The sequence below is a fragment of the Peromyscus leucopus genome, chromosome 9 (assembly GCF_004664715.2).
Source record: "Peromyscus leucopus breed LL Stock chromosome 9, UCI_PerLeu_2.1, whole genome shotgun sequence".
Taxonomy (NCBI): Eukaryota; Metazoa; Chordata; class Mammalia; order Rodentia; family Cricetidae; genus Peromyscus; species Peromyscus leucopus.
In genome coordinates, this window is record NC_051070.1 from 109,649,561 (window position 1) to 109,674,804 (window position 25,244).

General features: G+C 51.3%; 2 protein-coding genes across 2 annotated transcripts in view; both read right to left on the minus strand.

Moving 5' to 3' along the window:
• Positions 1–2,488: 2,488 nt before the first annotated feature.
• Mustn1 (musculoskeletal, embryonic nuclear protein 1) lies at positions 2,489–4,863 on the minus strand. Its single transcript, XM_028891201.2, has 3 exons — positions 4,510–4,863; positions 3,422–3,554; positions 2,489–2,797 (listed from the first exon to the last, which is right to left on the minus strand). Exons 1-3 carry the CDS (start codon positions 4,516–4,518, stop codon positions 2,691–2,693), a joined length of 249 nt encoding a protein of 82 aa, XP_028747034.1. The 5' UTR covers positions 4,519–4,863; the 3' UTR covers positions 2,489–2,690.
• A 2,106-nt stretch (positions 4,864–6,969) lies between these two features.
• Positions 6,970–25,244, minus strand: part of LOC114708158 (store-operated calcium entry regulator STIMATE) — a 58,655-nt gene continuing 40,380 nt past the window's right edge. Inside the window, exons 2-8 of the mRNA XM_028891199.2 lie at positions 22,372–22,420; positions 20,734–20,829; positions 18,627–18,748; positions 13,551–13,663; positions 12,479–12,556; positions 11,407–11,556; positions 6,970–9,786 (exon numbers count right to left, since the gene is read on the minus strand). Of these exons, the coding sequence (XP_028747032.1) occupies positions 9,670–9,786; positions 11,407–11,556; positions 12,479–12,556; positions 13,551–13,663; positions 18,627–18,748; positions 20,734–20,829; positions 22,372–22,420 (725 nt within the window). The 3' untranslated portion in view covers positions 6,970–9,669. The remainder of the gene's footprint in view (positions 9,787–11,406; positions 11,557–12,478; positions 12,557–13,550; positions 13,664–18,626; positions 18,749–20,733; positions 20,830–22,371; positions 22,421–25,244) is intronic.

Genomic DNA, 25,244 nt, shown 5'->3' on the forward strand with positions numbered 1-25,244 from the left:
AGGAGCACCAGCAAAGAATCCCACATTGTTACAGACTTCTTTATCTGAAAGCAGCTTGAACAGTTAAACCACTTCCGTTTTCAAGGAGGTAACGTGTGCTGTTTCTCTTGGCAAAACATCCTGTTTGTCCTATTTCAGTAAAGCTGAGCAAAATAAGTATGCATTTTTGATTCATCAGACCAAGATGGAGTCACTAAAGCTTCTACAGACCCCCAAACAGGTCTGCAATTTGACAACACCCAAGAGTTGTAAAGACGCATACCCTCAGCCTAGAGCTGTGATGTTGGACATTCTCCGCAGGAAGGTGGGGCACACAGGAGCCAGCTGTGCAGGGTTCCTCAAAGTTGTGTACAGGTAGAGTGGTGGCCTGACTTTGTCACAGCAGAACCATGAGAGTGTTACCTAAGTGCTGCTAGTGGCTTTTCTCCATATGTCCTTGATAAAGTTGAAGTACTGAGCCGGGTGATGGTGGCGCACGCCTTTAATCCCAGCACTGGGGAGGCAGAGGCAGGTGGATCTCTGTGAGTTCCAGGCCAGCCTGGTCTACAGATTGAGATCCAGGAAAGGCGCAAAGCTATACAGAGAAACCCTGTCTCGAAAAAACAAAACAAAAGTACTGTTTTTTTTGTTTGTTTGTTTTTATAACAAATAGTGATAACGTGAACAGACTGGGTACTTGGTGAAGACGGTGTGGATGTCCTTCCGCTCCTGGGTACTTGGTGAAGACGGTGTGGATGTCCTTCCGCTCCTGGGTCGATGGACATGGAAAGGTGGCCAGCTGCTGGTGTACTGCCTGTCACTAGTGCAGTTTAGTCAACGCTTGCTCTCTGGCCCTAGGACAGGGTATCATAGGCTTGGGAACAATTTCTGTTGCTTCCATTAAAACCTTCCCTTGGCTGGGCGGTGGTGGCGCACGCCTTTAATCCCAGCACTCGGGAGGCAGAGCCAGGCAGATCTCTGTGAGTTCGAGTCCAGCCTGGTCTACAAAGTGAATTCCAGGAAAGGCTCCAAAGCTACACAGAGAAACCCTCAAAAACAAAAACAACAAACAACAAACAAACAAACAAAACCTTCCCTTTCCTTTCAAGGTTGTGGCCAGAGACCACACTTCTGTTCACCTGCTCACCCTCTTGGCTCTGGATGGAACTGGGGTTATGCAGAGGATACAGCTCTTCCGGGAAGAACGTTCTTAAGAGATCCAGTGAGCAAATACAGGTTCTGTCCCCAGAAAAGGTTTGCTCCTCTGGGACACAGAGCATAAGGCCCAGCCTGGAGCCAGAGCTATATAAGGCCAGGCTGGCTAGGTCATGAGAAATGCCCTGAGAAAGTTCTACCTGCCCAGGGCACACAAGGGGCTTCCCAGCAGAAGTCATCCACAAGCCAGGCCCTGCTCTGAGGGAGCCAGGATTAGCCTGCCTGTGGTCTACAGACCTGTGGGATGTCAGCATCCCAGCTGGTAGGCACTTAGTTTCCTCATTCTGACACAGCAGACACAGGACACAGGTCTGAAGAGGTCACACACAGCTAGGCACCTGGTATTCTCACAACCCAGACAACATGCTGGGCGCAGAGAGCGTGGTGGGTGAGAGTCCAGGACACTCACTAGCACTGGCCAGAGGAACCACACCTAGTTTTGTCTCTGAGATGGAGACACACAGTAAAGCAGCAGCCTAACAAGGTGGAAGGGGCTGGGCGCTGAGGACCTTGGGAACATCTCAGTGGCTTCTGTGGCAGGCAGAGGGAGCTAGGCCTCCAAAGACTTAACTCTGAGAAGTGTCACTGTGACCTGCTTTATGGAATAAGCATCAACTCAACTCTCCTGTTGCATATGATGGGAAACCAGGGGCTAGCTTTAATTTTTTTATTTTTTTTTATTTTAAGGTATATGAATATTTGACTGCAGGTGTACCACATGTATGCAATGCCCACAGAGGCCAGAAGAGGGTGATAGAGTTAAATGGTTGGGAGCCACCATGTGCCTATTGGGAATTGAACTAGGGATCCTCTGAAGGAACAGCAAGTACTTTAACTGGGGAGCCATCTCTCCAGCCCCGAAATGGAGGATTAGAAAGGAGAACAGAACCTGGGCAGTGGTGGCGCACACCTTGCATCCCAGCACTCGGGAGGCAGAGGCAGGCAGATCTCTGTGAGTTCGAGGCCAGCCTGGTCTACAGAGCGAGATTCAGGACAGCCAGGGCTGTTAGAAAAAGTCTGGGGGGGGGAGAGAGAGAGAGAGAGAGAGAGAGAGAGAGAGAGAGAGAGAGAGAGAGAGAGAGAGAGAGAGAGAGAGAGAGAGAGAGAGAGCAGAGAGGCGTACAGTCATCAGGTCTGTATTGTGTCAGCGCGTCTTTCTAGTACATCTCAGCAGCCCGGAAAGCCAGCACGCAGAGCCCAGGAAGGGCACACGAACGTGTCCTATCCCCACACTGCCCTGCCCTCTCTTCCTCTGCAGTTAGTGGTCGGGGCCACTGACCAACTGACACCTTCCCAAGGTTGGAGCCATTCGGGCGCCCTCTTTATTGGTGTTTCCAAGGGGATGGTAAAGAAGGGGTAGGGTTGTGGGGAGTCAGGACGGTTCCGGAGACAGCAGGGAAAAGTCATCTTCCAGCATGAGAGAGAGAGAGAGAGAGAGAGAGCTCGTGGGAGAGGCTCCTGTGTCCGGGTGTGTGGAGTGGCGCAGTGCACACTTCTCAGCCAAAGACGCTCTTGGCAGGTCCCTCTTTGGGCTTCTCAAAGACTGTCTCGGTGCCCGTGCGGTTGCGGCTGAATACAGATGGGGCAGCTGAGCCAGCTTGCTCTGTGGGTAGAGGAGGTGGGAGAGAGGAATCAGGGCCTACACTGGGTTTCTCAGGCAGGGGCAAGGCTCCCCATGCCGGGGCAGCCCCTCTGAACCCAGAAACTCTCAACACCTCTCAGCTCCCACTGGGAGATGCTTCTGTTTGCAGTCCTGCCACGTGCCCTGGAGTACTCACCACGGTCCCCAGGACCCGGAGTACACTCGCCATGGTCCCCCAGGACCCGGAGTACACTCATCACGGTCCCCCAGGACCCGGAGTACACTCGCCACGGTCCCCCAGGACCCGGAGTACACTCACCACGGTCCCCCACGACCCACCCGGAGTACACTCACCACGGTCCCCCAGGACCCGGAGTACACTCACCACGGTCCCCCACGACCCGGAGTACACTCGCCACGGTCCCCCAGGACCCGGAGTACACTCACCACGGTCCCCCACGACCCGGAGTACACTCGCCACGGTCCCCCAGGACCCGGAGTACACTCGCCACGGTCCCCCACGACCCACCCGGAGTACACTCACCACGGTCCCCCATGACCCACCCGGAGTACACTCACCACGGTCCCCCAGGACCCGGAGTACACTCACCACGGTCCCCCACGACCCACCCGGAGTACACTCACCACAGTCCCGCATGACCTGGTATGTCTTAGACTTGATATCCTGGTTCTTGGCCAAGTTCCCTCGGGCCCCCTTCAGGTCTTCTTCCTTCACAGGGGGACGCTTCTTCTTGATGGGGGCTTCAGAGGTGCCAACCTTGGAAAGCCCAGAGCCTTACAACTTGAGGCCTTGAGATGAACCCCTCCAACTCTGGCAGGGGTTCATCTCTGCAGATCACTGAACTCGGTCAATTCAAAGCCCACTCCTTTCCCACCCTCTGCAGGTCCCCATGCCCTCTTGGTCTGACTTGGACACCTGACCTTGGCCCACAGAGAGCTCCTGGGGGTGATGGCCACTGCATCCTCATGCTGGCCTGTTTGTCTGGCCAAACTGGGCAGAGGGGAAAAGGATGGACTTCAAGACTGAGCAGCCCTAGGGAATCTGGTGAGTTCTAAGACCTGTTCACTGGGTAGCAAAGAGTCCAGTAAGGACTGTCCCGCTTTCCCCAAACCAAAAACACTGGTAGTTTTTATTATTGTGTTTGGAAAGGAGATGGGGTAGACAGCCATGGAGCAAGCAGCTAGGACAACCTTGCTGTTCTGTCTGTCCCAGTAGAGCTGAAAAAGCCAAACTCTGCTTCCCCTTCCCCTTAACCTCTGGCACCTGTGAGCTTGAGGCCTTAGTCCTTCTTAAGCCCTGCAGGCAGGGGCAGGGCTTCCCTCACTCAGCCTGGGCTGGGCTCCCAGGGAAACCTGGGCCTGCCCAGAGACACACCCTGCTAGGGAGACAGAAGGTCACAGCGCTGTGACCTATAGGTACAGCCACCCTCCCTCACCCTTCCTCCAGATTACAAATGTACATAACCGGACACGCTAAGCTATCAGAATCAGCTCCCTCAGACACATACAAAAGCACACACAGTTCTATGTAAATAGTCCCCCAACACCTCACAACAAGTTGTGGGACAACCAAGGCCATTCAGCAGAGCCTGGTGGGACCCAGGGTGTCCTCTCTGATGGGGCTGCAGAGCCCCGTTAGGTTTGGCTTTTAGTTCAAAGCAGACACCACCACTTAGTGTCCAGACTTGCTCCTTCCCAGCTGGCGTTCTTACCTCAGACATGGTAGATGCCAAGCAAGTTCTCTGTAGGTAACTCTGGCAGGCAGTAGCCACAGGAAGAGATCTGTGTGAAGTCCAACCCTCAGGAACTTATATAACCTGCTTGTCTGTCCCGGGCGGTCACTCCCCTCCTCTGGAAGCTCCCAGATGATTCAGATCCACGCAGCCACTAGCTGGTGTTTATTCTTGGAAATGATGGGCAGCAGCCCTGGTGAAAGTAGACAGCTGGGGGTACCCCATGCTTTTGGGAACAGCTGCTCCCTTGCAGGTGGGAGGCACTGGCACTGTGTCCACACACTGTGTTTATGAACAAGAACGCTGGGATGTGTGTGACGGTCTGGGCAGGCTGACTATAAGAACCCACCCCAGCGCAGGGGTGGGAGGGGAAATCTCTGAGGAGAGGGAGGGCCCTGAACCAGGGTGGATGCTCTGAGCTTGTTTGTCTTTCTCTTCTACCCCTGGATTCCAGTGGAAATACATTTTCCATCTCGGCACACTGGTAGGGCAGAAACTTCCTGTCTGTTGCTTGGAGGCATTTTCTCACAGTAAGCAGCCACCTCTGGTTCACAGAGGAGACTCGGAGGCTGAGGAGATCCCGGGAGCTGCTGTCAGAGTTTTGCTGATGCACTGGTCCTCCACCCAGCCCTGAGACACTTAATAAAGGGGCAAAGCGAGGCAGGGTATGGGCCCAGGAAGGACCAGGGGACCATGCCTGCTGCTGAAGGTCTAGAGAGAGCTTCTGTCTAAGATGGGAACTGGGCAGTTGACCGCCACCTGAGGGGAGAGGGGCAAAGTCCACTTCAGCTGTTAAGCTGTGAGGAAGAGGGCGAGGCTCCCTTGGAAAGTCGTTCAGTACTCCTAATGGCCTCATCACCTTGGCACATGCAGGGACCCTAAGCCTGAGGGGGCAGTGGTAGATGTGGGTCAGAGGTTGGTCTCTGTTAGACCTAGCTCAGTTCCCTCCAGTCTACAATGGACATTATTCTTACCCCCGAAAGCTCCAGGCAGATGAAATCCAACCAGGCACTACCATACAATGATCCTAAATGTCACTCCACGGCTGCCGTACCTCAAGCTCCACCCTAGCCTCAGCCTGGGCTCTGGTTCCCGGCAGGTCAACATGGGCAGCCCTACCAGGTCTAGGCTGGGGTAAGTGTTGCCCTGAGCAATGCCCATGACTCCAAAGAGAGGCGAGGCCATGCCTCGTGAAGAGTGCCCACACCTAGCTCGGTCTAGTTCTGGCCTCAAGGACAAGGATGTGGGATGTTTGTCTCTCTCTCAGGCCCAAACACAGCACATTCCCCAGGAGGTAAACGGGCTTAGACTCCCATCAGCAAGGAAGAAGGCGAGATTGTCTGGTTTCTTTCCTTGCAGATTTGACCCCACAGCTGCTACAGTGGATTAGAAGATTTATTAGTCCAGTGAGCTAGTTCGGTTCCAGAGGACACACAACCAACGGCCACAAAAGCGATGGCTTCCTTCTTCCTTCTTCTTTAATGTAATAAGATGTGAAACTTTATTGTAAACCAGTTTACATTTTGTACACCATCTTCCTTTCATCTAAAAAGTATTTCCGTGACTCACAACACCGATTAAACACCTCCCTGGAGAGGCAGCTGAAGTGGGAACCGTGTCCTTCATACAGATCTGATTTCTAATAAATCCTATGAAAAGAAACATTAAAAACCAAAGCAGGCAGGCAACCCACCCACTCACCCACTCAGAACTCAGGGTGTTCAAAGCAAGGCTGACCACAGGTCCCTCACTGCAAACAAGTCTCTCACTGGAAGCTGAGTGATGCTTCATTTAAGACAGTGGTTCTCAACCTGGGAGTCGTGACCCATTTCGGTGGGGGGGGAGTCACCCTTTTACAGGGGTCACCGAAGACCACCCCAAACCACAGATATTTACAATTCATAACAGTAGAAAAATTACAGTTATGAAATAGCAACAAAATTAATTCATGGTTGTGGGGGGGTCACCACAACATGAGGAACTGTTCAGGGGTCACAGCATTAGGAGGGTTGAGAACCACTGATCTAAGCTAGCTCGCATCCTACAAGGTGGTCACTGCCTGGCAGGAGGGACCGTCTGGGCCTGCTCCTTCCAGTGTCCTGGGGCTCCTTTTGGATGTGGACCCTGGGCCTGCACTGCCAAAGGGAAGCTACAGCTTGGATTTGAGCTTGTTTTCCCCGAGGAAAGAGGCGCAAGAAGTGACATGAGCTCGTGTATCTCCTTGTTGCCAGGGAGTCCACAATTTAAAGTTTGAGGCAGGAGGCTGCCAACATGCTCCAGGGCTGCGGGGCCACAGACTCTTACCTCACACATCTTCCGAGACACAGATTGAGAAGACACGGCCACACAGGCTCTCACCGGTGGGTCACCCTTGCCTTTATCAGAGTCTCACCCACAGCCAAATGAAATTAAAAAGACAATAGCCACCACCTCTGGGAGTTAGGTGTCAGCGCTCTCTTCGGTTTATTTCTGTTAGTTACAAAAAACTCATTCATCGCCTTGGCTTGCAAGCTTCCACCAAGAGCAGGCTGGCCAAGACACCAACTTGGACAAATCAGATTGACAGCACACAATAGCTAAGTCAGCTTTCCACTTTTTTGTTTCTTCCCTAAGCCTGGTGATGTCTTGCCATCAGCCAATAAAAGGTCCCACCTCATAAGGCACCTTGGAACAAGTGATGGGGACACTCATCCCAGGGAGGGAGGACAGCTCGGGAAGACATCCTGATCGGAGCCCTCTACATCCACTCTAGTGGGTAGTGCACCGCAGTAACAGGAAGGCCTTAGCGACCATGGGAGGCTCTCCCGAGGGATGCAGAACGGCGTGAGTGTCTGTGCCTAGGCTGCACGTGTGCACGCACACATCCACACAGGAGAGGGGGAAGGGCAAACACCCCGAGTCTGCACAGAGGCTCCAATATCAGATACCCGCTGGACCTCCTCTCCCGCTGAGCCAGCAGCTCAGAGACTAGAGCCCTTAGTGAGAATCGGGATGCACAAAGAACCTACCCCCACTTCCTCTGCCCCTCAGGCCCTGTGCTGGGGCACCGGCAGGACCTTACAGATCACCTCTGGGAGGCCTGTGCAACTGGAGTTTCCATCCTTGGCAGTGGTTCCCCCACCTCTGTGGCTGGTTTGGAAACTCTAGGCGCTCAAGTCTGAAAATGAGGTTCCAACCCTGAGCTCCAGAAGGATGGTCATCTCTAGCACAGTGAAACCGGAGGGGAGGGGAGGATGACATCAGCAACGCCCCTGGGAGCTGACCATCTCCCTCAGGAGTTCCAGTTGTACTCTTCCCACAACACTCAGTGCAGCCTCACTAGAGAGGGGGAAGGGAGTGGCCAGGGCTGTAGGATGGAAAGGAAATAGGAAACAGGAACAATGCAGGGCCTGACCAATCCATCTCACAGGTCACTGGCCTCTGCCTCACCTGGCTGTGAAGCGTCCAACAGCAATCAATCTCTCTTCTCAGCGTGCTTGCACGAGAAGACGAGCCGAGAGAGACCCCAGAGCACACCCTCTGTCTAGGACAAGTAAGACTTCCTGTGGCAGAGGACAGCCCCAGGTACTCTGGGTAAAGGCTGGGTTCACATGCCACAGCAGACTTAGATCCTGGATGCTTAAGCAAAACACATTCTTCCGCAGGTTTAGAAGAAGGATCTGAGGAGAGTCGGCTCCTCTGTGCTCGCCTCACCTAAGGCCTCAGCCACACCATGAAGTAGTGGGGTGTCCTTGTGCTCCTTACCACTGTGCCTGCGTGCTGGACGACAAACCACCAGACACTCTTCTACAGCAGAGAGTGCCAGGTTAGCCCGTACCACCAGGTGAACTGTGGCCAGGCTGAGAAGACGGCGTAACCACCAAGAAGGAGCCATAGTCTAGAAACACCTCACACTAGCTACACAGTAAGACAAAGCTCTCACTGGAAGCTGCTCTGCCCCTGCCGCTTCGCAACTTTGGAGGGCATGACAACAGGCTTCCCTGGCCAGGCAGCTGAGCAAGCAAGCAGGTGACAGCTGGTGACAGGCACCAAGGCAAAGGTTGGCTCTTCGAGCTGCTGTACTGGGAGCAGAGGCTGGGACCATGCTCTCATTTGAGATTCGGAGGCTCTGAGAGAGGCAGGAAGCCAACAGGAGGAGCCTGGTGGTCTTGAGTCCTCCAGACACAAACGTCTAACTCTTGAGCTCCTTCCTCAGTCAGGTTTAACCAAAGCCTCTGACATGCCAGCTTGTATGCCCTGGCTCTGCTCCCATACGCTGGAGCATACAGATCCATTCGGAACAGCTGCCTCCTGCCCAGGTCTGACCTTAACACACTGTGGATTTCTGACCGCAGATAAAGGCTATCTACCCTTCCCATCAGGATCCTTCACCTCATCATCAGGTGTTACCTAACAATCTTCCCGGCTAAGAAACTCCCGACTTCTACCCACCTCCCATCAGCTCATACCCCATGAAAGGCAAACAAATCCATTTCTTTGGGGATTAAAAAGAGTTTTAAATACAGTAGTATGAAAATATAACTTAAAAAATATCAAAGTCAAACAGCATACGGAAGACTTAAAAATCTGTTTGCCCGTTAGACCATAGATACTTTGTAGGAAATAAACACATACTCAAAAAACAGTAACACTGTCACAGCTCATAAAACTGGCTTTAGAAATAAAGAGTTACAAAAGCCATTTTGAGTAAGAAAGCATTCCTGTTCCAACTTGGGTCAACCTGTGGCTGTTAACCCCAAGCTCGTCACATGTCCACAGGGCCCCAGCCTCAGCACGAGGACCCACAACAGTCGATGTGTGCTCGGTTTCCTTCCCTCACGCCTGCTGGTCAGACACAGGACAGGGTCTCACGACACCCCAAGGGACGACGACGATGACGACAGACAGACAGACGGACACAGCTCTTCGCTTGCATATTTGGTCAGTGTGTGTAGTGCAACTGAGCGGGACCTCCAGCTGCCCACAGCCCCGGGCACGGTCCTCTTCCCTCTTCAGTCACAGCAGTCTGGGGCGGGCTGGCGGAGAGCGGGCGGAGACAGCAAGAGGAGCGGAGGTAGAAGAGGAGGGTGGAGAGGAGGGAAGGGACGCTGCTGCAGGGCGGGCCCCAGGACTGTCCCCGGCAGGCAGCGTGGGAGTGTGTCACACAGGCAGCCCAAAGCGGTGCTTCTTCTTCTTCACAGGCTTGAGGGGCGTCAGTCTGCGGAGGTCCTCCTCGGCATCCGACTCCTCCATTTCGTCATCAGCTGAGATCAGGATCTGAGGCGGTGGAGAGGCAAGGCCTAAGACGCCAGTGCAGGGCTTCTGTGCCCATCTCTCGGGGAGCCCTCCTTCCACAGTGAGATATGCTGGCATTAAAGTCACCACCCCTCATCTGCCAGTGTACCAATGCTCCCCCCCCCCCCCCGCCCCCATGCCTTCATCCAGCTTCCAGCCAGACCCAAATCCCATCATCACAGCCAACCGAGTGCATGGAATCTCAGGGTCCTGCATCTGCCAAAAGGGAATGAAATCATCCCAGGGACCATATAAGGCATGCAGTTCCAAAAGGGCTGCTGGGCCAACTGTCCCTTCTCAAGATGAAGAGGGAAACTTGCTCTCTGCACCCAGGCAGCTGCGACACTGAGGACAGATGTGCTCATTCCCTGCCACATCTGCCGGCCTCACACCTAGAGCCATGGAAAGATCAGAAGAGCCCTCGCGCAGGTTGAAGGGCAGGGGGATGTGAACTCCCACTCCAGGGGTGGGGCGAAAGGCTCTCCTGTGGACCGAATCACTCGATGGCTCCCTGCTTTGGCCAACGTGAGCGTCACTTTATCGTCAGAGGGCAAACCGTGTGGCTGTGACTGCCTATGAGCCGTACTATTTATCACTGAGCAAATGTCTGCCAGCTCTTAGGATGGGATAAGCCCTGTAACCAGATTCTATGAACACAAACTTGGAGATGTGGGCTTGCCCTCTAGTCTATTCACTTTCTAAAACCCCCTCCACACTGCCCAGGGCTCTCCAGGGGGTTGCTTAGTTACAGGACGCACTGCAAGTGTGATGATGACTATCTGTGCCTTTTCTCTTCCTCATCCTCAAGTCTCGGGGTGGCAGCAAGCCCAGTCTTTTTCTTTCTTTCTTTTTTTGGGGAGACAGGATCTCACTATAAAGCCCTTACTGGCCCGGAACTTGCTATGTAGACCAGGCTGATCTCAAACTCACAGAGATCTGAGTGTGTCTACTGTCCAAGTGCAGGATTAAAGCCATGTACCACCAAGCCTGGCTAACCTCAGCCACTTCGGTGGCTCCCATGGGCGGCACAGTGCTCGGCACTACGGGAGTGTCCTTAGGCCACCCCAGCTTCGACTTGCTGAGGCACAAGGTGCAATGCACACTGCAGAGCAGCTACAACACCCCCTCCTGCCCCGGGCTTCGTCCATGTGCGCTGCTCCCTTACACCAGGCCCTTGAATTTAGACCCCAGCAGATAAAGGGAGGCGAGGTGACCTCTGTGAGATGTAGCTGGTCCTATATTTTGGAAGCTTGCAGCCAACACTTCCTCTGCTTGTTGGTGAAGGACAGGGCTCTAGGTACCTCCATGCTTTCCTGGAATAAGGTGTATTTTGCCTTACCTGGCTGTCTCCACTGCTAGTCCACAGGGACTATGCGTGGCAAGTCACCCTGACTACATACGGCATCTGTCTGATCTGGGAAGGTACACGTGGCAGCGTTGGGCTCTGAGGGACCTGGGCTACTCTCCACCTCAGTCTTTTCCTCCCCTCCGACTAGTCCTATGACTCGGCATTCAAAGATGGGATGCAAGCATGAGACCTGAGACCCCCGGAGCCAAAGGTCCGATGGCTAGGCCCTTGGGGAGAGTCAAGGAGGCTCCTACCTCAGACTCTGACTCTTCATGGGATGCCGCCCTCCGGTATCGAACCTTGCTCCCATTCCTTGAGTCCTGGTTGGCTCCTCTTTCTTCTAGCTTAGCTTTCGTCTTCCCCTTTCTCATGAGGAAATTGTCTACCACCCAGAACATGAAAGCCTGTGGGAAGGAAGAGTGCAGGTTACGCTGGGTAAGCCAGAACAGAGCAAAGCAGAGGGATGCTAGCCACCCCTCGATAGCGGTAAGAAGGGAGAACCTCACTCAGCCCTGACTATCTCCCCGAACATTCAAGAGGAATGAATTACCTCTCTATTTCCCTTGCTGTGCTTTTATGATCAGAGACCAGCAGGGTAATTCCTGCTGTGTTCACTGTGGGTCTTTGTTGTGTTAAATAATGGGCAGCCTGGGGCCAAGTGTGATGGTGCACACCTTTAATCCCAGCACTGGGGAGCCAGAGGCCGGTGGATCTCTGTGAGTTCGAGGCCAGCCTGGTCTACATAGTGAGTTCCAGGACAGCCAGGGCTAGGTAGAGAGACCCTGTTTCAAAACACCAACCACCAACCAGGTAGCCTGCTTCGGGCAGAGAACCAAGGTCTCTAACTTCTAGCTTTGAGCCCTTATGGGTCCTTCACAGGTGGCCACCCAGCCGGCTGCTTTGGGGAGCCCCCGATTCCTCCAGCACTCACACCACTGGCTCCTCACATTTGACCACTGGGCTCCTGAGTTTCTCTGATGACTGTACTCAGCAATCAGTATCTGGAGAGCACTTGAAATGATCCTGATCTAGAAGTTACTATCATACATAGTCTGGGATATTTCAGTGGGAAGTAGCCCAGCAGGGAAGGTAAGTCAGGCTTCCTAGGATCCTTCTTCTGAAACAGGAGCCCTGGGGAGGGCGCCTGTATTCTGAGGAAGGACTCCCACCATTTCCAAGGCTGGTTATGGGATGGGAAGTAGCAAGTGGTTATAGACAGAAAGGTCTGGGGGCTGGAAGGTGACTTTTGTGTCAGACTCAGAGCTCTGAACAAGAACCCTTGAAGGCAAGGAACAAAATGGGGCAGACACACAACAAGGCACTGACATTGACAAAGAAGGGGACTATCAGCATGACGATGGCCAGCTTCAGGTCTGGGTTTTCAATTGGATTCAATAGGGCCACCTGCAGAGAGAAACAGACACAGTGAGGAGGAGACCACAGGGGCAGCACAGAGACACAGACACTCCCAACAGCCACTGGAAACAACCCCTTACACCCATGGCCGCACAGACCCTGGATCTGATGCTGATAAGAAACCGTCGGCCACTGTGGGTCACTAGCACTTGAGCGGTTTCCCCTCGTTGTGGACTTGAGGCCACTGCGTCAGATCCAAGCGGGACCCACACCCAGTAGGGAGCAGTAGGGAGCAGCCTGGAGCCCTGCAGAGTAGCAGGGGTGGCCTGTGCCTTAGCGGCTTAGAGGGAGGAAGTTCAGTGGGTGGTCATTAGAGATTTGGACAATGACGTGCTAGACTACTCTCCAGCAAAAATTCCACACAGCTATCATCTCTGGGCACAGCAGCTCAGGAACATTCTGGCTTATTTTCTTAAAAAAGGTAAAACTCAGCCACAGATAAAACCAAAGGGAAGCCACTATCTGAGCCACATGTCCTGGAAGGCTCCTTGGCTGTTTCATATGGGAACGAGTGGTATAGGTTTATCTAGGTAGCTCTGGGGGCAGAGGGCAGAGGGCAGGGCTGGGAAGGCCACGGTTTCTCCCAGGTATTAGTATGTAGGTGGAAAGAGACCTCAGAAACTGCTTGTGGCACACAATGGCTTCAGCTGAACGAGCTAGCCCAGACACATGTGTGAAGGACGTTTGCCAGCGTAGACACAGTCAGTTACAAAGTCTGAAGACTAACCAGACCGAGGAACACAGCAGAAGGGGCCGTGTTTCCATGAAGTTCGCATACACCCACGGTCTAATCTAGAGAAGACATGTATTTACATGAAGTGCGTGGACACCCAGCACAGGCACGACAAATTAGAGCTCTTGTAAATAGCTGCTCTATCCGACCAAATCCAGGACTCTCATGGAGCTAAAATAAAAACAAGCAGGCTGGGGCTGGGGCTGGGGGTGATGCGGGATGCTGTCGAAGCAGGGGTAGGAGGCAAACCTTTTTCCACTGGAGAATGAGCAGGACGATGAAGACCACGGACTTTTCAAAGATCATGATCACGATGTAAAGGGCACACTGCCCCACCCAGGCCCCACACTGCAGAGGGTCTCCTGCAGGGACAGGTAGGCGCTTAGGCACATGGGCCCAGGATCTGAGTAGGACAACCACCACCCAAGCCCCTTGCAGCTTGTACCGCTGGCTGCATCCCAGAACCCTGGCTCTAAGGTACTTCATGAGTCCCTAAAGCTCTACAAATCACCTCGTTCCTAAAACAGGCAGTGCTCTGAATAAAGTCAGAATTCCTAATTTGGACACACCAGAATGTTTTTCTTTCAAAAAATTTTAGGATAGAGTTAAGAGGCACTAAAGTTAGTAAGAGCTGACTGCTGGTTCTCTGGGTGAAGCAGAGCACTATTATTATCTACAGCTGATTTCCCCAGCGACTGGTACTGTCCCTCCCTCCCTTCCTCTGTCCACCATGAGACTGGCACTGCCATCATAAATGCGGTGATCAACCTCTCTGTCCACTTTCCTCCTTCCTGCCACCCACGTCTTAGGCCATTAGCCACCACCTCTGCTGTCCTCAGCACTAAGAACATCAACCGGATTGAGAAACTCAGATTCCCACTGAATTAATGTGAAAGAATGCCAAGTTAATTACTGCTTTTCAGGACCCTTTCAAACAATTAAAACAAAAACTAATTTGGGGGACAACCTAATTAACGTTGGCTAGGACAAAGACGACAGAAGCCCTCAAGACAAGGAGGAGTGGAAACAGGCTGAGGCTAGCAGCGATGATCGAGGCTTGTCTGTGAGTCTGTCAGTGGCTGAGAAATGATTGGGAAGGGTCCACAGTGGGGGACATCTGGGCCCCAAAATACCTCTAGAATGCTTCAAAAAGGGATTCAAGGCAGAGTGGAGGCCCAGCCTCTCTAGAAGGTGATCTAACAGCATGTAGAACCTTGGGTAGGCCTCCTCCAAGAGTGGGCGCCCCAGCTCTGTTCTGGACGCTCAACCATAGCAGCCTGCGCTCCACTGACCAAAACGGGGGTGCATTAACATTCCAGGGAGGCCCTGAAAGAGAATCTGGTCTGGAAAGAACTCTCCAACTTCTCATTTGATTCTTCTGTTTCCATAGCAACCCCAGGCATTCATGCTGCAGGCCCCCAAACCCTGCCTGGGCCTGCAAGCTGAACCTAGTGGAAGCAAGTGAATGCCATTACACAGCTGTCATGAACACACACCAGTGCTGCTTCCTTTTCTGGACAATGCTAGGAGGAAGGTAGGAAGCGGGCAGAAACACACTAACTGCCTGTTCCAGTGCCTTCCTATTTACTTCTGCCCCGGGCAGGGAGGGGGCAGGGCATCTGAGCTGCAGCAAAGCACCTCAGAAGGACCAACTGGCTGAGCTGATAATTCAAGTTTCGCAATGCTTTTGGTAAATCACCTGACCTTACTGAGAAAAAACAGGAGAAGACACTATTTGCTAAAACTTTTAGGCAATGTTGGTGATGGCCATGTAGGAAGTACCACTGGGAAGTGTCTGAAAAGGAACTGGTGTGTCTGGAGGTAAGCAGACAGGTGACACCATCTGTTGACTGTCACAGGACACTCACTCGCTCAGAGTGTGCATTCATTCCATTTGCTTGTAAGCCGCGAGACACTGACGGGAGAGAGATGCCTTTCCTCCGCCTTCCGAGTCTGTCTACACAGCGGAGTGGCCACGGCTCTTTGTTTATTGATACTAAAATAAAAATGTCCAAAACCACCAAAGAGGGGGAAGAGCACCTGTGTCCGGCTGACACACGCACACACCCCTCCTCCTGTGTACCCAGGCCACAGGTCACTGAAGCTGGACTGAGTGTACACATGACAGTTTGTTTGCTTATTTCTGTTCCCTCAAGAGTTTTTCAAATGCTCCCTGAAGTTGGTCTCTACAGGACAAATATGGTTACTAAGCATGGCCATGTGTCCTGCTTTCTACTGTAGTGGATGACCTCAGAGATACTGGTTTTGGTAAATTATTCCCTCAGGCTATGTTGTAAGAGTAGGGGCCAAAAAGAAACATCTGTGCTGAGAAGCTTCTGAAAGAGAGCATTTAGATGGCACAGGCAGGAAAGCCTATGATGTACAGTGCTGCTGAACACCACCTTGTTTTGGGGACATGAGAGGCTTGCTCATCCGTGGTGATATATTGTGTACCCCAATAAAGCTTAGCTGAAAGATCAGAGAAGCAGAAAAGCCAGCCCTAGCTTACCTCTAGGAAATCCTCAGCCTCAAGATAGCGAGTTCCTGTTTCCTCACGCCTTATATACCTTTCTGTGTATTTGCCATATTACTTCCTGGGATTAAAGGTGTGTGTCACCACTGCCTGGCTCTGTTTCTCTCTTGTAGCCCAGTGTGGCCTTGAACTCATAGAAATTCAGACGGATCTCTGCCTCCCAAGTGATGGGATTAAAGGTGTGTGCCACCACTGCCTGACCTCTATGTCTAATTTAGTGGCTGGCTCTGTCCTCTGATCCCCAGGTAAGCTTTATTGGGGTACACAATATATCCCTGTGTACCCCAATAAAGGATTATGTCCTTAATTACATCACTAGCCTAAAAAGCGGGTGTGCTCTCTGTGCCCTCTTTTTTCCACACTCTCTCCTTCCGTACTTTCCCCCCTCCGCGCGGTCTCTCTCCCCCCCTCTCCTTCTCTCTCTCTCTCTCCCCCCTCTCTCCTTCTCTCTCCCCCCTCCCTTTCTCTCCCAATAAAGCTCTAGAAAGGTAACCATGGCTCGTGACTCTTCTGTCACCAAAACATCCAGCACTCTCCTCCATCGGCATCACCACACTCAGACTACAGATGTCGCGAGTCACTCAGAAACTATTCACCCCTCAAACCAAATAACTCTGGCTAACGTTCCAAGTCCCAAGATTTCTTCTAGAACCAAGTAAGCTATCTCTTCTCAAGTAAATCCCTCTTCTCTGTTTACCTGAGAGCTGTGGGGCCTACATGGAGTTCCTGCTTCACCTGGACAGGTAAATTCACAGGTATAGAAGGCAGAATAATGGTCCTGCAAAGATGTCCACCTTCCAATCTCTAGAACCCATGATATGTGCTGTGACCTAGCCAAGGGGAATTCTGTCTGTTAATGGAATTAAGGTTGTGATTCAGACCTAAATGGAATATCTGGAGTGTCCAGGTGCACTCTGGGTAATCACAGGGGCCCTTCAAGGTAGAAGGTCAGAATGGTATACCATAAGAAGAACTCAGCTACTGGCTTTGAAAGCAGAGGGCGAGAATCATGAGCCAAGGGACCCAGGCAGAACTAGAGGCTGGGCAGGGCAACAGAACAACCATCCTTATTACCTACTGATGCCTTCCTGTTAATCCACCAGAACTGGGTAGGACTTCCGGAGGAACTATAGATTAAATCAATGGGCTTCTCTTATCGCTAACCTGTGTTGATTTGTTACAGCAGCAACAGAAAACGACAACAATCAACAAGCACGGGGCAGCAGGTATGGGGGAGAGAGTCGAGGACAGGAGGACTTGGGATGGTCTCTGACAAAGGGGCATTTTCTCTGGAGACACTCCGGCCTAAAGACACTGGTTCCCAACAACAGTGACTGAATTAAGGGACTGGGCCAAGAGGACAGGGCTCACACACAGCCACTGCCTCCTTCCTTTCTCTCCATCCTTGGGTAGGCAGACAAAACTTGCTTCAGAACGGGTGGTGCTCTCACACCTGGTCTATCGGGACCAGACCTGACCTCTGTTCTCAGTCAACAGTTGACTGTGGAGAATCCACATCATCGCCAGTCAGCTTCGGTGGGGCGGACAGCTCTGCCTTCCAGAAGGGATCTCAACAGCAAAGGCGCAGTGTGAGCAGTGCTGACGGAGGCAGTGGACGGTGTTAGGACTCCTGGTGCAGAGGACACGAAGCCCTCAAGCATGCCCTGACTGGGTATGGCACGTCCCTCCTCTAGGTGTCCGTTTTATAAATGAGAATGATGTAGAATTGGTCTCCGTGTGCTGTGGCCCATTTCTGCCCTGCAAGCCGAGAGCGCCAAGACTTGGGCATTCAGAGTCCTCCCTTCCCTGGAGTCCTGCGGCACAGGCTGCTGGGCACTATCTTAAGTCAGTGACTCATCAGCATCAAGTAACAGGCTAAGAAAAGCCCTCCCCTGAGCTCATCTTCCCTCACTGAAGACAAACAATTACTTAAGATTTCTAGAAATACCCAAGGCACTGCACAGCCAGCCCCACCAATCATGCGCCCTTTTAAACTGTCAGTTCCTCAGAGATCTCCAGCCACCTAGAAGTGAGTAGGTCTCGGCCCAGAGCCATGGGTTGTTTGGATGGCCTGACAAGGAAAGGCGAGTGTGGATCCAGACTTCCACCCGCAGCCCTCACGCTCGCCCTGGTGCCCTCTTGTGGTGAAGCTCTGCTAACACTGTTCCAGGAGCACTGGCAGGAGAGCAGCTCTATCAATGCTGCCTTCACCTCTTCCTCATGCTTACAGCTGATGTGAGAGCAGCTGCTTCTCAGGGTGTGACATGGGGGTCTTACAGGGTAGGCCAGCGCCCACGAAGTTGCTGCTCTGGAGCCTTGTATCTGGGCGGTGACGACCTCACGCCTGAGTGACTGAGACTTCCACACGCTAGGTGGGGGACAAGTCTACAGTTGGAAGCAGCAGGCAGCTTGACCTCAGGAGGGCTGCACACTCCGGTACCTGCCACGTGAGCTCTCCTGTCAGCAGAGTAACCTGGTGCCGGGGCAAAGAGTGGGCAGCAGAAGGACAAGCTCCCACTCCCGTGGATGGACCACCTCTCCAACAAGGGCTGCCCCACGTCTGACGTGGCGGGCTGGCGGGGTGAGATCTCTGGGGATCTCAGCAGACCGCGGTGCCTTTGCAGTCCTGCAGGGGGAGCCACAAGTGACTCAGGGGAAGGGCTGTGTCCTGGCCCCCAAGGAAAGCGAGACTCCGGCCCTAAACGAACCCCTTTCTGTCTACACAGGAAACCTCACAGACTGCGGAGCTCCACAGCGGTCCCCATGCGCTCCCCAGTGTCCGCGGACATTACCGTATTCTCCAAACCGCAGGGACTCCCACTGCTGCCACTCCACCAGGACACCGACAGCGCGTACGCCCACATAAATGAGAAGCATGCCTACAGTGGCGTCCAGAAGGAAGTTGATGAGGTACCTAGAAAGAGAGGCCACACCAGCATGGTCAGGGAGAAAGCCGCGGAGCTGGGGCCTCAGTGAAGTACTTACCCGGGATGGGATCAAGCTAACAGACTCAGTCTTTGTGTGCCCTTACTGGGGGAGAGTGGCACACGTACAGGTACAGGTATTTATGCAAGAGGCTATGGAAATGGCGGATTCCACTTCCAGGTGTCTGAAAAGGTGCTAATATTAAAAACTTGAAGAACAGGAAAGAGAAGGACAGAGAAACTTTATAAATTTCAAGTGTATGTGCCAAGGCCAAGATTTAATAGAAGACAGCGTACCTGGAAGTAGTTAAGGAAACTGCAGGAAAACAAACCCAATTGAACAACAAATCCATTCAGTGATTCTGCTCATTCCCTGATGGTTCAGGCCACATGAGGTCATAGAACTGTGCCACTTTCCCATGGCATCCACAGACTCCTTAGACAAAGCAGACACGGCCACATGGCCACATATTCACCCTATCAGTAATCGTGTGTGCAAACAGTATTTTTACTTTCTGGCAGTGGTGCTGGTGATGGAACCCAGCACCCTATATATGCTGGGCAAACGCTCTACTACAGCTACACTTCCGGACCTCAGCGAGAGTTCTGCTGCCCCAAGAAAAGGCCAGAGGATTGGAGGAAGGCGTGTGGGGAGGTATGCCCATACTGACCACACATTCCTATAAGGTTTGTTTCCATTTTCCTGACACAAAACCTGCCCTCCCTCAAGGGCCCTATATCCAGATCTAACAGCACACCTGGACCCAGGACCCAGCCATCTAGGGCAGACTAAGTAGAGAATGAGGCCACTGAGGCAGGTTCTGACCTCCCTATAGATAAGCTGGAGGAGAATGCAAGACTCAGCTTCAAGGAGCTTCCAAGCTGCTAGGACCTGAGACACTTTATGCAGACTAGCAGACCTCTGGCCCAGTCTGGGCTTTGTGATGTGCACAACACTCCAATGTGGGGGCAGCATACTGTGCTCGGTCCCCAGAACCCAAAACACAAGTACTGAGAGGCAGAGAGGCAGGCAGGCAGCTTGCTCTTCCCCCTTAAAGACACAAGAGGTCACTCTCAGACCAGAGTCAGAAAGAACAGTCACAGCTTCCAAAGCAATTTCTATTCTGGCAGGAGGCTACATCTCATTGGTGAAGAATGCTATTCACATCTGAGATAAAGTCTGAGAAATACCAAGGACAATGGGTATATCCAGTCTTGAACTCATTTATATACTTGCCATATACTTCCTGAGCCGACCGTGTGTTGTCCTTGGAAACCAAGACCAAATTTTACACTCTGTCCTCAACACGGGATCCATTCAGGCATCAGAGCATCGTGGGGCCTTGGACACAGACTGGCTCAAGTCTAGCTCCCCCCCTTCTGCACTGTGAACTCTAAGTGCTGTAACACTTTTGTGCCTCTAACTTGAAGTTGGCGACAGGAAGTAAGAGTTGGGACTGGGGTAAACCCTCTGCCGCCCTGTCTGCTGGGGGAATGACCACTCCTCCTACTGTAAGAAGTACAGCACCCTAGGACATGGTGAAGGCTTCAGACACACTGCTCTGGGTATCACGTAGAAAGCAGTCCACACTGACAGCTGGAACAGTGGATGCTCCACAAGAACTGCCTGTGAGCATCTCACATCACATGGAAAAGCCTATGTGCTCTGTAACTGGCACAGAGCTGCTCTCGCAGTGTTATCCTGTCCTGCTTGGTGGAGGGGTGGGGTGCTGGAAACATGGGACTACAAGGGCACCAAAGACAAAGGACTGAACTTGGACTGATGAGCAGAAAGCCGACACACAAGGTGACTGTCAAAGCCCAGAGAGCCATGAAGGCACGCATAGGACGAAACTAGAGAGGAGCCCAGGGGGGAAGGGATGGGTGCCTCCCCCAAGAGAAAGGGCTGCACTGGAAGGGAAGGGAAGGCCAGGCCATATTGTCAATTGAGGTCAGATTCAAGTACAAGACTCACAGTGAACAAGGGTCCTCTTCAGTGAGATCTGCTAGGTACACATTGGCAAAGTGGATGAACAGCATCCCTATGGCTTGTTTGGAAGTATCTAAAAACCTGCATGAAACAGAACCAGCAAGCGTTACCGACCCAACAGGACATCAGCAACCACTTCAGAGTAAACAGACCAGACAGCTCACCCAGACCAAGCCTCAAAATCATCCCTAAACCCATCAAAAGAGAACGTGTGTGAAGGAGGAGACATCAAAAGATAATGTGTGTAAGATGTGGAGGGCCTCAGATCTGGGTCTTCGAGGCGTTCCTCACTAACTGTGAGAGCAGAACTAAATGACCAGATTTGGGAGAATCAGTGACCGAGTGAGTACAAATAAGAATTCTCAACATGTGGGAGTAATGTCTTTAAGAACCAGCAAGCACATGTGTGATAACTTATAAAGCACTTGATTGACATGACGATAAGGTTTCTTCTGAAGGGGAGTGGAAGTTTCCTTAGGGCAGAAGTAAGCTTAGTGTGGCCCACACTGTTCCCCGAAGCCTGCCTGTTTCCTTCCAGATGACTTACTGTGTGGGAGTTTCGTCCTTGGAATCTATTTCTGAAGCTTTACCGCCACATACTGAACACACAACTGCTACTGTGGGGCCATCCTACACAAATGAGCATGTCTGATATTCACGCATCTAAACTAAACATTCCATCTCCACCCCGGACCCAGGGTCCCAAGCCCCTGTAACTTCCTGAGTGCCAGAGGTGGGAGGAATCTTTCGTCCTAATACTTGGTTTTTGACCCCGGGTCCCCTCACAGAACTCCCAGTCCTTTGGACTATCCTGGGTGACAGGAACATCTTTAGTTCTAAAAAAGTGACTAGATCCTAGAGAGCTTTAGGATGGGGAAGGCCACCGAAGGACTAAGCCGTGATTAAACCAAGACCCCCCATACTCCAGGGAGAGAAGAAGGGCTGCAGACCAAGTTAACAGTCAGGCAAGCCTAGTGACTGAAAAACACGGGGCCTGGAGGGTTTGGAACCAGTGAGCAAGTGAACTGGTACACAGGACGGTGCACGCTAAAGCCATAGCCACAGAACTGTGCTCAGGAGCACCCCAGTACACGGAACCTCTCCATTTAGCCATTTATCTATGTCCTCCACAATAAACCCGGAAACGGAAATACTGTTTCTTTGAGTTTTGGGTCACATCTGGAAGGGGGGTGTTCTAAGGATCTCTGACATATGTATGAGTAATCTCCAAATAAATTTGTATTTGTTTACACATGTAGATTGTAGAAGTCAAGAATGTAAACATAATCTCACAACAAGTCAAGATGAAGAAACCCACAGCAGAGGCTGTCTCATTTGTATTGTCTTCCATCTCTCAGAACTGAAAGCAACATTATAAATAAAAGGAGGGGTCAATAGTTATTTGAAAAAAACAGAACAAAACAAAAAAACCAAAACAGGTCTGTTTCCATATTATACAGCATGCCTAATAATGAACTCAGTTGAATTCTACATACTTTCTATGATCCGTAATTTCTCCTAATCCATGCTTTAGCTATCCCAACACACTGCTGTCAGCCCCCACACCAAAGCCCCAACACAGCAAAAAGCTTTCTAGGGGTGAGTCAGCACTTTGGTACATACCATATCCTCCATGGTCGTCTTTCATGCTTTGGTTCTCTGAAGCGTTTAACTGGAAGAACAGACAGATATCAGTAGTTTCTCAAACCAAGAGCAAAGCAAAGCACACACCCACATAAGTCGGGTTATCAGTCCACCTGTTATTTACATTGCTACAAGTTAATACACTTTGTCTGTTAGCATGGGACAATGTATGCTGCTCAGTGAAGGTGACAGAGATCCTGTACTGCTGTCTGTTAGCATGGACTCTCCGGATCTAGATACTTATTAAAGCAGGACTTCTCAGTGTGTGCAAACCTGCATTTTCCCTTGTGAGGTAATCACTAGAAACAACAAAGGATAATGTAGTTGCTTCTGACCTTAGCATATGTTCTGTCTGAGGACAATCTACCCACTTACCCTGCAGTTTATTGTCTACTCCAAGCCAGACAGCGGGGATACAGATATAAAGTTAGCTGTCTAGGAAACAGGGGAGGGCTGTGTAACCATACGGGATGGAAAGTGCTAGAAAAGAGACAGATCTGAGGCTGGAAGCTATGGTGGTATTTTATTTGTACTGAAATGTGACTTTAATTGTATGTTAATAAATAAAGTTGTTTGGGGGTCAGAGCTATCAGAGCCATAGCAAGTGCATGGCGGTGGTGGCGCACACCTTTAATACCAGTGCTTGGTAGAAGAGCTAGGTAGATTTCTGTGTGGTCAAGGATACAGCCAGCATTGGAGACACACGCCTTTAATCTCAATACCATAGAAGACCTGGAGGGCTGTACATACAGGCAGCGACGAGACAGTCATGTGTTTAGGTTTACAACCAATGAGAAGGCAGAACAGAAAGACTATATAAAGACAAACACACAGGAAGTAGGTCTCTTTCGGAGAGGTAGGACCACCACAGGAGGAAGTGTAAGGTTTTAGCTCTGAGCTCTGACCTCTTGGCTTTCTTCTTTTCATTGGTTCTGTGTTTCTTATTTAATAAGATGGTTGGTTACATCTACAAGAAGCAGTAGTTAGGACAGGCTTCCCTAACGAAAACAATGAAGCCAAGTCCTCAGGGCTGAGTAAGAGCTTGCTGAAAGACCAGACAGGAGAGCAGACACTGAGCAGACCCTGCTTCAGGGCTCACAGGTACAGCAACAGAGCATGGCCGTGCGTTTAGAATAATTTCCTTTGTCTCACCATACTAGATAACAAGGAATCCTGCTGGAGAAACAGCAGGTGAGAGGGTGACACATGGAACATGGACCAAATTGGGGGTGGGGGTGGCCCTGAGTGCTGGGTCAGGGGGTCTGGAGTGAGTCCTGTAGGAAAGGAAGAGCCAGGGGGAGTCTAAGCAGAGTCAGCTTAGAAAAGCAGCCCCGAGAACTGTGCAGATACGGACTTCCTGGATGGAGCCCTGAGTAAGGATGCTGGCTGTGCCCACAGCTCTAAGGAAGAGGCAGCAGCAACAACCTGATCAACCTTGGCTGGCAAAGGACTCACCAGGTTTGCCCCTGTGCCCAAGGTGTCCGGGCACACTGTCTAGAACAGAGGACATCAGGTTTCACTGCCACGGGCACCCGAGGCGCTTGGCGACATTCCACAACTAAAACAATCACGGAAGTGCTGCTTGTGTGGTATTTACCCACACCAAAGGGCTAAGAACAACCAGACTGACTCAAGCCATGAAAACCCCGATCACAACTGGTAGTGGGAGAGAACCAACTTCTGGAGAAATCCCAAAGTGCCAGAGGAGCAGCGGGCGGAGTGTAAGGGAGCAAACAGAACGCAAGCCAACAAACCCTGCTCTGAATAAATACAGCCAGGCCACATTTGGCAGGGCAAGGCTGCCTATACAAAGACCAAAATAACAAGCCTGGTGTTCCAAGTCATGTTGATACAGAGACTGAAAAGCTGGTGGAACTGTGAGGAAGCCTGTTGCATCCTTGACATATCATAGACTCAAAACCTCAACCGTGCCAAAGAACCTCAAGTGGAAGCCAAGAGGCTCTGCTGGCCTGAATGGCTCTTGAAAGCAAGTTCTTTTCCTAGAAGCAGGCCAAGTCTCACTGAGGGGTAGGGATTCACAGAGAATAGTCTAGAAACTTGCAGCTGGGGCCAGTGCCACTTTATGCTTATCAGTTCTATCCTCACCATTATTATTATTATTATATTTAATTTTTTTGTTTTTCAAGACAGCATTTCTGTGTGTAGCTCTGGCTGTCTTGGATCTTGCTCTGTAGACCAGGCTAGGCTGGACTCAAACTCAGAGATCCACCTGCTTTTGCCTCCTCAGTGCTGAGGTTAAAGGTGTGTGCCACCATACCCAGCTCTCTCCTCACCATTATAAAGGACATCAAATATTCCAAAAGGAGAATGTTCTGATTCCTACAGGATACACACTTAGGTAATAGAGTGGCTATAATTTTCCTTCTACTGGCTTATGGAAAGAAATTACACATTATATATGTTAAATAGATTATAATTATATATGTTAAATAAATTATATAAAATGGTATAATTAAAACACATTATAAGTAACTATCTAATAAATCTATTGTTACTACTATATTAATGGGATGCATGGATAAAGGGAAACAATTGTGGTACTATGGGATGAATCCTTACTGGATTCATATTTGGAGACAGTGCTTTTGAAGAAGCAATTAACATAAAATGAGGCTCTGTGGGTGGGTCCTAACCCAGTATAATTGGTGTTCTTATAAAAAGAGGAATCTGCCGGGCAGCAGTGGCGCACACCTTTAATCCCAGCACTTGGGAAGCAGAGCCAGGTGGATCTCTATGAGTTCGAGGCCAGCCTGGGCTACAGAGCAAGATCTAGGACAGGCACTAAAATTACATGGAGAAACCCTGTCTCCAAAAACCAAAAACCAAAAAAA